This window comes from Lithobates pipiens, unplaced genomic scaffold, assembly GCF_037356315.1.
Source record: "Lithobates pipiens isolate NorthernLeopardFrog02 unplaced genomic scaffold, aLitPip1_a1.2 Scaffold_22, whole genome shotgun sequence".
Taxonomy (NCBI): Eukaryota; Metazoa; Chordata; class Amphibia; order Anura; family Ranidae; genus Lithobates; species Lithobates pipiens.
Window position 1 is genome coordinate 221,801,933 of NW_027507784.1, and position 13,876 is coordinate 221,815,808.

The window sequence follows — 13,876 nt, forward strand, 5'->3', positions numbered from 1 at the left end:
CTGTCTTCTCCAACGACACGGAGCCTGGCGGGAAAGATCATTGCATAGGACTAATGGCGGACTCACAGTTGCCGTTTAGCTTCCGTAAACTGTGCCCTTCTCTTCTGAACCTCAGCGGAGAAGTCGGGGAACACTATAATAATATCGCCATTCTTGAAGGGTATGTTCCCCTTCAGTTTGGTGAGACGGAGGACCGCGTCACGGTCTAAAAAATTCAATAGTTTTGCAATAAATGTCCGTGAAGGCGCCCTGGGGAGGCGGCCAGCCCGCAAGCCCGTGGGCCATCTCCACCACAAATGAGGAGGAAAATTCAGCTCTCCCGAACGTAGCAATCAGCAGATTCTCTAGAAAAGAGGGGGGGGGGTCAGAGCCCTCCGCACCCTCCAGCAGGCCTACAAAAAGCAGGTTGCACCTCCTGAGGCGGTTCTCCATATTGTCCTGCTTGGACAGGACCATGCTGAGTCTGTGTTACAGCCGTTCGGTCATAGTTTGTAGCGGTGGGATGTCATCCTCCACCTGGGATATGCAAGCCTCTGTTTCCGTGACGTGGTCCCTGAGCTTCTGCATATCCTGACGGATCAGGGAAACATCAACCTTCACCACCTCCTATTTTGCAGGTCAGGGTACTCTTGCAATCTGAAATATCTTCCAGCACCCGTGCCGTATCAGCTGCGGCCGAACTCTCCGCGGGAGGCAAGCCAGCGCCATTTTCCTCCAGGCTCTCCGTCTCGCTGTGACGGTACTTGGCCAGCTTAGACACCGAATCAGTCGCTCTTTTCGGCGGTGACATGTTCCCCTTTAGTAAGCCAACAAGTTAGGCAGTGAAAACGGCACAATTAGACCCAGGATATCGTAGAACGGAGTTCAGGCAAACGGAGCTCCCGTCTAACACTCCCTACGCCGGGCCGGTCCAGGCCACGCCCCCCTGGAAAAAAAATCATTTTATTAAATTTCTTAATTTTCCAAGGAATTGTGGGAAAAAAATTACAACTTCAAAAAACCCACCATGCCTTTTACTAAATAGCTTGGATGGTCTACCAAAAAGGGGGAATTTGGGGGGATATTTGTACTGTCTTGGCATGTTAGGGCCCCAAGAAATGAGAGAGGCCCTCGGGTGTAATAAATTATCAGTGATTGGCACCATAGCCTGTAGACTCTATAACTTTCACATAGGCCATATAATATACAGGTGAAACTCGAAAAATTTGAATATTGTGCAAAAGTTCATTTATTTCACTAATGCAACGTAAAAGGTGAAACTAATGTATGCAATAGCTTTATTACATGCAAAGCAAGATAGTTCAAGCCGTGATTTGTCATACAGTGGTGTGAAAAAGTGTTTGCCCCCTTCCTCATTTCCTGTTCCTTTGCATGTTTGTCACACTTAAGTGTTTCGGAACATCAAACCAATTTAAACAATAGTCAAGGACAACACAAGTAAACACAAAATGCAATTTGTAAATGAAGGTGTTTATTATTAAAGGTGAAAAAAAATCCAAACCATCATGGCCCTGTGTGAAAAAGTGATTGCCCCCCTTGTTAAAACATACTATAACTGTGGTTGTCCACACCTGAGTTCAATTTCTCTAGCCACACCCAGGCCTGATTATTGCCACACCTGTTCACAATCAAGGCATCACTTAAATAGGAGCTGCTTGACACAGTAAGGTCCACCAGAAGATCCTTAAAAGCTACACATCATGCCGAGACCCAAAGAAATTCAGGAACAATTGAGAAAGAAAGTCATTGAGATCTATCAGTCTGGAAAGGGTTATAAAGCCATTTCCAAAGCTTTGGGAATCCAGCGAACCACAGTGAGAGCCATTATCCACAAATGGCGAAGACATGGAACAGTGGTGAACCTTCCCAGGAGTGGCCGGCCGCCCAAAATTACCCCAAGAGCGCAGCGACGACTCATCCAAGAGGTCACAAAAGACCCCACAACAACGTCCAAGGAACTGCAGGCCTCACTTGCCTCAGTTAAGGTCAGCGTTCATGCCTCCACCATCAGGAAAAGACTGGGCAAAAATGGCCTGCATGGCAGAGTTCCAAGGAGAAAACCACTGCTGAGCAAAAAGAACATCAAAGCTCGTCTCAATTTCTCCACAACACATCTTGATGATCCCCAAGACTTTTGGGACAACATTCTGTGGAGCGATGAGACAAAAGTGGAACTCTTTGGAAGGTGTGTGTCCAAGTATATCTGGCGTAGAAGGAACACTGCATTTCATAAAAAGAACATTATACCAACAGTAAAATATGGTGGTGGTAGTGTGATGGTCTGGGGCTGTTTTGCTGCTTCAGGACCTGGAAGACTTGCCGTGATAAAAGGAACTATGAATTCTGCTGTCTACCAAGAGATCCTGAAGGAGAATGTCCGACCATCTGTTCGTGTACTCAAGCAGAAACGAACTTGGGTTCTGCAGCAGGACAATGATCCTAAACACACCAGCAAGTCCACCACCGAATGGCTGAAGAAAAACAAAATGAAGACTTTGGAGTGGCCTAGCCAAAGTCCTGACCTGAATCCTATTGAGATGTTGTGGTATGACCTTAAAAAGGCCGTTCATGCTGGAAAACCCTCTAATGTAACTGAATTAGGACAATTCTGCAAAGATGAGTGGGCCAAAATTCCTCCAGGACGCTGTAAAAGCCTCATTGCACGTTATCGCAAACGCTTGGTTGCAGATGTTGCTGCTAAGGGTGGCCCAACCAGTTATTAGGTTTAGGGGGCAATCACTTTTTCACACAGGGCCATGATGGTTTGGATTTTATTTCACCTTTAATAATAAACACCTTCATTTACAAATTGCACTTTGTGTTTACTTGTGTTGTCCTTGACTATTGTTTAAATTGGTTTGATGTTTCCGAAACACTTAAGTGTGACAAACATGCAAAGGAACAGGAAATTAGGAAGGGGGCAAACACTTTTTCACACCACTGTAATTGTGATGATTATGGCTTACAGCTCCTAAAAAAAAGAATTCCACTATCTCAGAAAATTAGAATATTACATGCAATCAATAAAAACAGGATTTTTAAAACGGCTTACCTGTAAAATCCTTTTCTTTGGTGTACATCAGGGGACACAGAGCCATAGTAGTTACTATGTGGGTTATAGAGCCACTTATAGGGGATGGACACTGGCATGCCCTAAGGCAAGAAGTGTACTCCCTATATAATCCCCCCCCCACTACTGGAAGTCCTCAGTTTTGTAGCCTATCAATACAAGTGTATACCAAGAAGGGAGGGACCTTTGTGTCCCCTGATGTACATCAAAGACAATGATTTTTACTGGTAAGCTGTTTTAAAAATCCTGTTTTCTTTTCTTACATCAGGGGACACAGAGCCATAGTAGTTACTATGTGGAATGTCCCATAGTAATGGCAACTGAAGGGAGGTAGAAAAAAAACAGGAGGCCAGAGGACTCATACTGCAGCCTGCAGTATACTGCGCCCAAAGGCAATATCCTCATGACCTTTTAATATCGATTTGATAAAATCTGATAAACGACCAAGTGACGGCCTTACTGATCTGAGCCATAAAGGCCTGATGATGCACCACCCAAGAGGCACTAATCGCAATGGCTGAGTGTGCTCTAGCATAAGAAGGAAGGAAGAATTTTCTTATATAAGCTAAAATTTGAACAATCACTTGCAGAATCCATTTGGAAAAATAGTGGATCTTGACGCTGCCTGTCCACTTTTTGGACCCTCTGGCAGTACAAACAAAACGTGTTTTGCGAACCCGTCACCGTTAAATAGACTCTGATCGCTCTTACTACATCAAGGGAATGTAGTGCCTTCTCTTCCCTAGATTGAGGCTCTGGGAGAAAGAAGGAAGAATAATATCTTGGTTTAAATGAAAACCTGTTACCACCTTTGGTAGGAATTCAGGATGAGGACATAGAACCACCTCATCCTTATGCATGACCAAATATGGCTCTTTACAAGACCGTGCCGCTAGTTCCGATACTCTTCTAGCAAAAGAATGGCAACCAGAAAGATTATATTTCTTGTCAAAAAGAACCAAGAGAATTTCTTGTAAAGGCTCAAACGGCTGATTCTGCAAAGCCGATAAGACCAATTTTAAATCCCAAGAATTTAGAGGTGCCTTGATGGGGGATTAATCCATGTTACCCCCTGAATAAGCAATACACCAAAAGTGGGAAACAAGAGGCCATAGAAAAAACACTGACAAGGCCGGGATCTGGCTCTTGATAGAAGTCAAGGCCAGCTTCATTTCATATCCTTCCATAAAGTGGGATTCAACAGTCAAACCTGTTAAATTTTTATCCATAAGGTAGGATAAAATGCCGGACCTTGTGCGAGAAGTCCGAAGGACTCCTACTGCCATTTTCCCCAATCGTCTTTCAGGACAGCCACCTGAGAGACCTTGGCTCCTCCCCTCTGTAGGAAACACCTGCGCCAGCCTTCTTATGAATTTCCTCCTCCCCTGCTGCTACTCAGTTTGTGTTTCCTCCAGAGGGGAGACACCAAGGAAACCCAGACAGATGTCCTGAAAAGCAGCAGAGGGCAAAGCAAGACTGACCTCGTATGCCGCCCCCGGATTGCTGAGAGCAGTTAGAGGTCAGGGGGTGCCGGTTCAGCTCCGAGGGCGGTGCAGAGGGGTACACGCTGGTCGTCTCATGCCCCATCAGCGTATGGCACTCTGTGCAAATCTCGCCGGGTATGTTAAACAGCGGCGCCAGTGACAGGCGACGTCACGTCTGGCGAAAGGGGCATGTACTTCCGGGATCGCGGCTTCCGGCCGCGAAAGATGAACTGGCGTCAGGCATGGGCTGGAGAGGAGTCACAGACGCTGTAGAGACAGCGGAGGCTCCGGTGGTGGCACCAGCATGTCGGACGCAGAGGGAAAGGACACTGCTCCAACAGAGACCAGCTCCAGCCATAGCAAGGGGAACCTAGGGTGGAACTCCCCTTCCCTAAACCACTAGAAACCCGCCCCCCCAGTCAAGGGTACATGGGTAAAGGGGTGAAGAGAAGGGGGGGTTGGTAGGGTCCCTCCTGTGTCAGAAGGTGGTTCATGGGGACCCTGGTGAGGGTAGCCCACATGATAGATACTGTGCACATGCATTGGTAGGAGTATGGCAGTGTTAATGTTGTGGGGTTTTTTTCTTGTGTCATTTCAGAAAACAGACAAAACCAAGCCCTCCCACAACTCAAAAAGGAGGTGCCCTTCTTGTAAAAATGCACTTAAAGATTCCTGGGGGAAAGCATTATGCAAGGAATGTATTAATAAACTAGTGCAAGAACATTCCACTGAACAGGGCAATGATCTAGCGGCATCTGATAAGGAACTATCCAGTACCTTTGAATCCTTTAAAACCTTTTTTGAAGGATTTCAGATCCCACAGCTGCAGACTGCTCCTCCATCAGTGCAACCATCACTACCAAAGATGCAAGCACTACCCTCCACTAGTGCAGGTCCTTCAGTAGCCCCTAGGGAGGAGGCAGAGGACGAGCCTGATAGTGCAGTGTCTGTCTCTCAAGAATCAGAGGGTGAGGCACTGGAAGGTGATTCCAGAAAACCCTCCCGATACAAACTCTCATTAGAAGAGGTAGATCAGCTTTTGGGAGCCATTTATACCACATTAGGTATACAAGCAGAAAAGAAACCTTTATCCCTATACGATCAAATGTATGAGGGCTTAGGAGAGCAGGAAAAGAAGAATTTTCTGGTGCACGAGGTCCTAATAGAGGCAATTAAGAAAGAATGGCAGGAACCAGAAAGAGAGCCATTTTTTTCTAAAGCCTTAAAGAGACAGTTTCCATTCTCAGATGACGAATCAGCAGTATGGAACAAAACCCCAAAACTAGATGCAGCCTTCTCGCAAGTTTCCCGGCACACAGATTTAGCTTTTGAGGACATGGGGGTCTTATCTGAAGCAATGGATAAGAGAATGGACTCTCTATTAAAAAAGTATTGGGACTCCACAGTGGGTAGCCTGAAACCAGCAATGGCAATCATGGTAGTAGCCAGGAATGTAGAGTTTTGGTTAAACTGTATTCAGGCGCATATTGAAGAAAGGAGCAGATTCTATCCTCATTCCCCACTCTCCTACGAGGCATTGCGTATTTTGCAGATGCTTCAGCAGAGCTGGTACGCATGGCAGCCAGATCTTCGGCTCTAGCCAATTCTACCAGACGGGCCATATGGCTAAAGACATGGCAGGGGGACTGCGCATCCAAAGCCAAATTGTGCGGGATCCCGTTTACAGGGGACCTGCTGTTCGGGCCAGTATTAGAAAAGGTTCTGGACCGTACAGCGGACAAAAAGAAAGCGTTTCCTCTGAAGCAGAAAGCAGCGTGGGGGCAACCTCAGCAAAATAAAAAGAGGCAAAGAGTGGACACCAAAGCCGTTTCTCAACACCCAAAGCAGACAACCAGAGAAAACCTTGGGTCCAGAGGGGGAAAAGCAATCGAGGAGCGATTTTTCTTCCTCCTGAGCAAACCCGTAATAAACAATGAAGTTATCTCAGTCGGAGGAAGACTGGGGGCCTTCATCTCACAATGGGAAAAAATATCATCCAATCAGTTTATCTTGAAGACAATAAGGGAAGGGTATTGCCTAGAGTTCTCAAGATCATACCCAAACAGACTTTACACCACCAAACTGTCAAAAAACAGAGGAAAAGCCAGAGGGTTAATGAGCTCCATAAAGGACCTCAGGAAACAAGGGGTAATCATCAAAGTACCAAAAGGAGAAGAAGAACAGGGCTTCTACTCCCACATTTTTGGAGTACAGAAACCTTCAGGGAAGGTCAGGCCAATCCTCAACCTCAAGCCTTTAAATCTATCCATAACTTTCAAAAGATTCAGAATGGATTCCATATACTCAGTAAAGGCTCTGTTACCCCCAAACTGTTATATGGTTTCACTAGATTTAAAGGACGCCTACCTACACGTACCAATACATCAAAGTTGTCAAAAGTTTCTAAGGTTAGCGATAGAAACAGGAAAAGAGACCATACACCTTCAATTCCAGGCTCTACCCTTCGGCCTATCATCTTCGCCCAGAATTTTTACAAAAATCCTGGCTGAGACTCAGGCACCATTGCGACTAAAGGGCATATCCATCATTGCCTATTTAGATGACCTCCTCCTGTTCGCAAAAACTCCCGGGAGGTTATTAGAAAACCTCAAATACACAAGGACATTCTTAGAGAGTCTAGGGTGGTTGGTAAATGTGGAGAAATCAAACCCACAACCCACGCAACAAATTAAGTATTTGGGATATATAATGGACTCAGTCCAACAGAGTTTTTTTTACCCAAGGAAAAAATAGAAAAAATTCAGAAAGAAATAAGAACTATACAAACCAATCTGCCATGCTCAATAAGGAAAATTATGTCAACTCTGGGGTTGCTAACATCCGCAATCCCACCGGTACAATGGTCAAGTCTTCATTTTCGGCCACTACAGATGTTCCTATTAGAAATATGGGATCACAGGCAAGAGTCGCTGGATACGCATGTATTAGTACCAGCAAAAATAAAAAAGACTTTATGGTGGTGGAGAAGGGCAGGAAATATAAACGAAGGAATACTTTGGATCCTACCCGTTTCCCGAATCCTAACCACAGATGCAAGTGGCACAGGGTGGGGTGCACATTTAGACTCCCAGATAACACAAGGGACCTGGGGAAAGGAAGAGTGGACGAGGTCATCCAATTGGAAAGAATTGAAGGCAGTGTGGTTCGCACTTCAGTTTTTCCAGAAAGAGTTGAAAGGACATCATGTACAGATCAGATCAGACAACTCGTCAGTAGTAGCCTACATAAACAAACGGGGGAACCAGGAGCAGAGCTCTATGGTCTTTAGCAGGAAAGATCTTGAAATGGGGAGAGAAAAACATACTTTTTCAGCAGTCCACTTAAAAGGGGATTTAAACAAAGTGGCAGATTTCCTCAGCAGGAAGAAAGTAAGAGAAGGAGAATGGATACTAAAACAGGAGGTATTCGACCAGATTACAAAGAAATGGGGAATACCTCAGGTAGACTTATTTGCTTCAAAGGAAAACAGGAAAGTTCAAACGTTGTTTTCCCTGAGAAAAGAGGATGGAGCGCTCGGAGTAGACACATTAGCGCAAAAATGGGCATTCAACAAGTGTTATGCCTTTCCCCCACCAGTGCTACTACCAGCAGTAATAAGAAAATTACGTACAGAAAACACATCATTAATTCTCATAGCACTTCACTGGCCCAGGAGACCGTGGTTCTCTATGCTCAAAGAACTCGCCATAGAGCCCCCTTGGTTGCTACCGGTCCAAGGGGACCTGTTATCCCAGGGGCCAGTGTACTGTCCGCAGGTGGAAGCTAGCCACCTGGTATCTGTGGAGCAGCTGCTAAAAGGGTTCTCAAACCGCTTGATAGAAACACTGCTGAAAAGCAGGAAGGTTGAGACACGTAACATATACCAGAAGGTATGGAAATGTTTTTGCAGATGGTGCACAGAGAACAACTTCAAAGCACAGAGCTCAGTAGCAGTCTTAGAATTTCTACAGAGTGGAGTAGACAAAGGACTAAGCCTAAGTACGTTACAAAGTCAAGTCTCAGCCCTATCCAGCTTCACCACTTTTGTAAGACACTATAGAGTGGACTTATGATCAGCTGAAGATCAGGCCTTTGGACGCAGTCTCGCAAGCTGTGGTCCCACCCTAAGGGTAAGTGCTCAGTTATCCTCTCAGGTGGCTTTCCTGAAAGACTCCGGAAAAGAACGTTACCGGTACGTAACTTAGTTTTTTTTTTATGATCTCGGTAAATCAAGATCTTCTGGGACCCACTGGGGCCGTCAGAATCGCCTCCTTTCGTTCCTGCTTAATCCTACGGAGAAGGCGCGGAAGTAGCAGAACTAGAGGAAATGCATAGATCAGTGAAAACTGATCCCATAGGAAGACTAATGCGTCTGTTCTGCCTGCTAGCGGATCCCTTGTTCTCTACACAAAGTTGTTGACTTTGTTGTTGAATCTGGACGCAAATAGGTCCATGTCCGGAATACCCCATCTCTGACATATCGCTAGGAAGATGTCGGGGTGAAGAGATTATTCTCGTGGAAATAATTGTTGGTGACTCAAGTAGTCCACCTGCCGATTCTCTATTTCTCTAATGTTGTGTTCTGCCCAAGCTAGAACATTATTCACCTATTTTTGGACTGTATGACCTCTCGTGCCCCCCTGGTGATTGATGTAAGCCACCGCCGTGGCCTTGTCAGACTGAATCCTGACAGGACAGTCCCATAGTCTGACCGTCCCAGATTCTAGGGCCATATGTACTGCCCGAATCTTCCAAAAAGTTGATAGGCAAGGTTCTCTAACCTGGACCATCTCCCCTGGACAGAATCTTCTTCCAGGGCTGCTCCCCAGCCTAGAAGGCTGGCATCTGTTGTTAACACCTTCCAGAATAAAGATTTTCCCTTTTGCTGGATAACCACCAATTTAGGCTCTGACTTACGTCGGGAGCCAAGCGTATTAAAAACAAACAAGGCCTGAGTCTTTTTATTCCAGACCTACAGCATGCCTGTTTTGTTTACGTTGTATTCATGAGATCGCTATGATCAATCATAGCAATCACATGATACTCTGGCCACTCATGGGTACCGAGTGCTGAAATTCACTGTGCCCACCAGACATAGTGGTCACAGGATTGTGCCATTGCACACACCAGGGGGCCTGGTAGTGGGCATGTACAAGGCGACATACCAGTATGTCGCCTAACTGTGCTGTCCATCCACAATAAATATACTGTGGGCGGGCGGCAAGCAGGTAATTTTTGGGGTAAATGGAGGTTTATTTCGGTTAAGAAAAATATATAGGGGGTAAATTATGTAAATGCCTTTTTAATTTTTTTACTCCTTTTTACCAATAAAAACCAAGAAAACAAAATATACATATCCACATTTAATATGAAATAAAACCTGATCTGTTCTGAAAAAAAAAACAATGGATAATATGTAAGGGTAGGCTGCAAAACCTGAAAAATGTAATGTATGAAATCAAGGCATTACCAAAATGAAAAAAGGTTTGGGACTCGAGGGGATTTAGGGAGAAAGGGCCTGGGGACCGTAGAGGTTAAAATCTACAACTGATTAATGCACTTATATATAAAAGTTATCAGAATTCAATAACCAATGGCAAATAGACATCGTAAATTTTTTAATATTAAGATAAACTTTTGTTTCTTCAATATAAGATAAAGCACAATTGTCACTTACATTATTCCAAACATATTTTTAATAGTGTGGTTAGGGATTACAACCATTTTAACGTTTGTAATGCTGTCTGTGTCCCTGTCAGGGAGATTTCTATGCAATAACTGACAAAGTGGGACAGGAAGTAATAGGAGCATTCCACAATGGAGTGAAAAAAGGGTGTCTGTGGGGTTTCTGCTCTTCTGTTTTGTCCTGGTGAATCAAATGAAAAAGAGCGTGTTTCGTTTTGGATAAATTGTTAAATATCAATTTTTTTTATGTATTCCTCTAGAGGATATTTCCCTGACTTTGTGTGATAGTGAAATAGTAAAGCCGTCCAACTGGGACACTTTTTTTGTAGAATTAGTAAGGTTAGAACATCTTGTCCTGATTGGCAACCACACCCTCCATTTCTCAGGTGGGTATCCTAGGCACAGGAAGTGAGGAAAATCTATCCAGTGAAGCCACAGGCAGAAATATAAACCTAACCAGAATTTTAAATCTTCAGTCTCTCTGAAACTAAAGTGTTGGCTATAGTTAGTCCTAAAACCTTACAGTAAACTGGTATTTAAATGTATTGCTTTATATAATCGCTGTATGCTTGAATTTTTTTTTCATAGATTAAAACCTTGGAATACATCAACAGAAGAAGCAAAAAATCGGAGTCAAGCCATCTGAGTGAACTAGCAATCAGGCTTCCTCTCCAGTCTAGAACCTAATGAAAAGTTATGCAAACATACTAACAAGCATTAACAAACAGTGCTTGCAATGTATTATGCAGCAACCTTGTGGACCATACGTGGAACAAAAGTTGGCCTAATCGACAGAGCCTAAAATTTCTATCTAGTAGTTCTTACATTTACATGTATAATTCTAAAACTTGTTTCCATTCATTAAATAACTTACCTCTTATATGAAAGTGTTTGAAATCCTAATTTTCATTTTTTTTGTTTACTTCCAGTATATTAAACAGCAATGTTGCAATTTAAACTGCTGTAGCCGTCTTTGGGTCTGTGTGTGTGTGTGTAGGGGGGTTATGAGATATGGCCCTCCCTAAACCTGTAAGTAATAAAGAGAGCCAGAATCCTTGCTAAGTGGAAGAGTGGTATGATAATAAAGTCAGACGTGCCCACGCTCAGGACAGGGCCTCTGAACAGAGGGGATTCCCTTAGTGGGAAATTAACCGGAAATCTATTCAGAATAATTGGGAGCAGAGAAACTATTGCAACCCGCATATAACATTAACCTTAACCACTTTAATACCGGGCCATAGTCAAATGACGGCCACAGATGGGATCTCCCATCCTGGGTGGACGTCATATGACTGCCTCAGTATTTCGCCGCTCCTGCGGGCCCCCGAGGGCCCACAGCGCGGCGATCGTGGATGAGCTGTGTCCCTTGGACACAGCCCATCCCGATCTGTGGGATTTTCCTCCCCATCGACCCCCCGATACATGTGACTGGCCGTGTCCAATCACAGCCGGTCACATGTACTGTGGCGTTATAGGGCGCATGCAGAGCGCCGATCAGGGATGCGGCTTGTCACCCTGACACAGCCCAACCCCAATTGCAGTAAAGAGCCAATGAAATTGGCTCTTTACCACGTGGCCGGCTGTGTCCAATCACAGCCGATCACAGAATGTAAACAAACCGCGATAACGAAATGTTACCGGGTTCTCCTCCTCACACACTGATCGTGTGTGAGGAGGAGATTGCAGTAACATCTCGTTACCGCTCAGTGTACACACCAATCACACTGATTACCCCCCCCCCCCCAATAAAGAGGACCTGTCACCACCCATAAAAGTACCTGCCATCATCCATCACAGCCCATCTGAGTACCCGAGTACCTGTCAGCCCATCTGAGTACCTGTCCCAGCCCATCTGAGTGCCCGAGTACCTCTCCCAGCCCATCTGAGTACCCGAGTACCTGTCCCTGCCCATCTGAGTACCTGTCAGCCCATCTGAGTACCCGAGTACCTGTCAGCCCATCTGAGTACCAGAGTACCTGTCACAGTCCATCTGAGTATCCTAGTACCTGTCCCAGCCCATCTGAGTACCCGAGTACCTGTCCCAGCCCATCTGAGTACCCGAGTACCTGTCCCAGCCCATCTGAGTGCCCGAGTACCTGTCCCAGCCCATCTGAGTACCTGTCCCAGCCCATCTGAGTACCTGTCCCAGCCCATCTGTGTACCCAAGTACCTGTCCCAGCCCATCTGAGTACCCGAGTACCTGTCACAGTCCATCTGAGTATCCGAGTACCTGAGCACCTGTTCCAGCCCATCTGAGTACCTGTCCCAGCCCATCTGTGTACCCAAGTACCTGTCCCAGCCCATCTGAGTACCCGAGTACCTGTCCCAGCCCATCTGAGTACCCGAGTACCTGTCACATCCCATCTGAGTACCTGTCACATCCCATCTGAGTACCTGTCCCAGCCCATCTGAGTACTCAAGTACCTGAGTACCTGTCACAGTCCATCTGAGTATCCGAGTACCTGAGCACCTGTTCCAGCCCATCTGAGTACCTGAGCACCTGTTCCAGCCCATCTGAGTACCCGAGTACCTGTCCCAGCCCATCAGAGTACCCGAGTACCTGTCCCAGCCCATCTGAGTACCCGAGTACCTGTCCCAGCCCATCTGAGTACCCGAGTACCTGTCCCAGCCCATCTGAGTAACCGAATACCTGTCCCAGCCCATCTGAGTACCTGTCACATCCCATCTGAGTACCTGTCACATCCCATCTGAGTACCTGTCACATCCCATCTGAGTACCTGTCACATCCCATCTGAGTACCTGACACAGCCCATCTGAGTACCCGAGTACCTGTCACAGCCCATCTGAGTACCTGTCACAGCCCATCTGAGTACCTGTCACAGCCCATCTGAGTACCTGTCACAGCCCATCTGAGTACCTGTCACAGCCCATCTGAGTACCTGTCACAGCCCATCTGAGTACCTGTCACAGTTCATCTGAGTACCCGTCACCAGCCCGTCGGAGTACCCAAGTACCTGTCACCAGCCCGTCGGAGTACCCAAGTACCTGTCACCAGCCCGTCGGAGTACCCGAGTAGCTGTCACCGGCCCGTCGGAGTACCCGAGTACCTATTTGCAGCCCATGTCTCATAGAATACACATTGGGGTGTTTGCCTTCCAAAATGGGGTCATTTTGTGGGTAAGTCCATTGTCCTGGTGCTCCAGGACCTTCAAAATTGTGATTGGTAGGAACTAAATGAGATGTGTCATTTATGCTCCTAGAACGCCTGAAGGTACCACTTCCATGTTGGACCTCTGTATATGGCCAGGCTGTGTAAAAGTCTCACACATGTATCACAATACTCAGGAGTAGCAGCAGAATGTGTTTTGGGGTGTAATTTTTGCTATATACATGCTATGTGTTAGAAATATATTATAAATGGACAACTTTGTGTAAAAAAAAAAAAAAAAAAAAGATTTAAATTTTCTTTCCACATATTCTGAAGACTTGTGTAAAAAAATTAACTGCTCAAAAGACTCATAATGCTTCATAGAATATACTTTGGGGTGTTTGTTTACCAAAATGGGGTCATTTTGTGGGTAATTCCATTGTCCTGGTGCTCCAGGGCCTTCACAAATGTAATAGGTCATTAGGAAATTAGAGGGGTAATTTATGCTCCTAGAACACCTGACGGCGC

General features: G+C 45.6%; 1 protein-coding gene across 7 annotated transcripts in view; it reads left to right on the forward strand.

Annotated features, from left to right (window-relative positions):
- Nucleotides 1–11,197, forward strand: part of VPS35L (VPS35 endosomal protein sorting factor like) — a 1,440,208-nt gene extending 1,429,011 nt beyond the window's left edge. For all 7 annotated transcript variants that reach the window (XM_077448861.1, XM_077448865.1, XM_077448864.1 and 4 more), the window contains one exon: nucleotides 10,828–11,197. In XM_077448861.1, coding sequence (XP_077304987.1) covers nucleotides 10,828–10,926 — 99 coding nt within the window. In that variant the 3' untranslated portion in view covers nucleotides 10,927–11,197. The remainder of the gene's footprint in view (nucleotides 1–10,827) is intronic.
- Nucleotides 11,198–13,876: the final 2,679 nt, after the last annotated feature.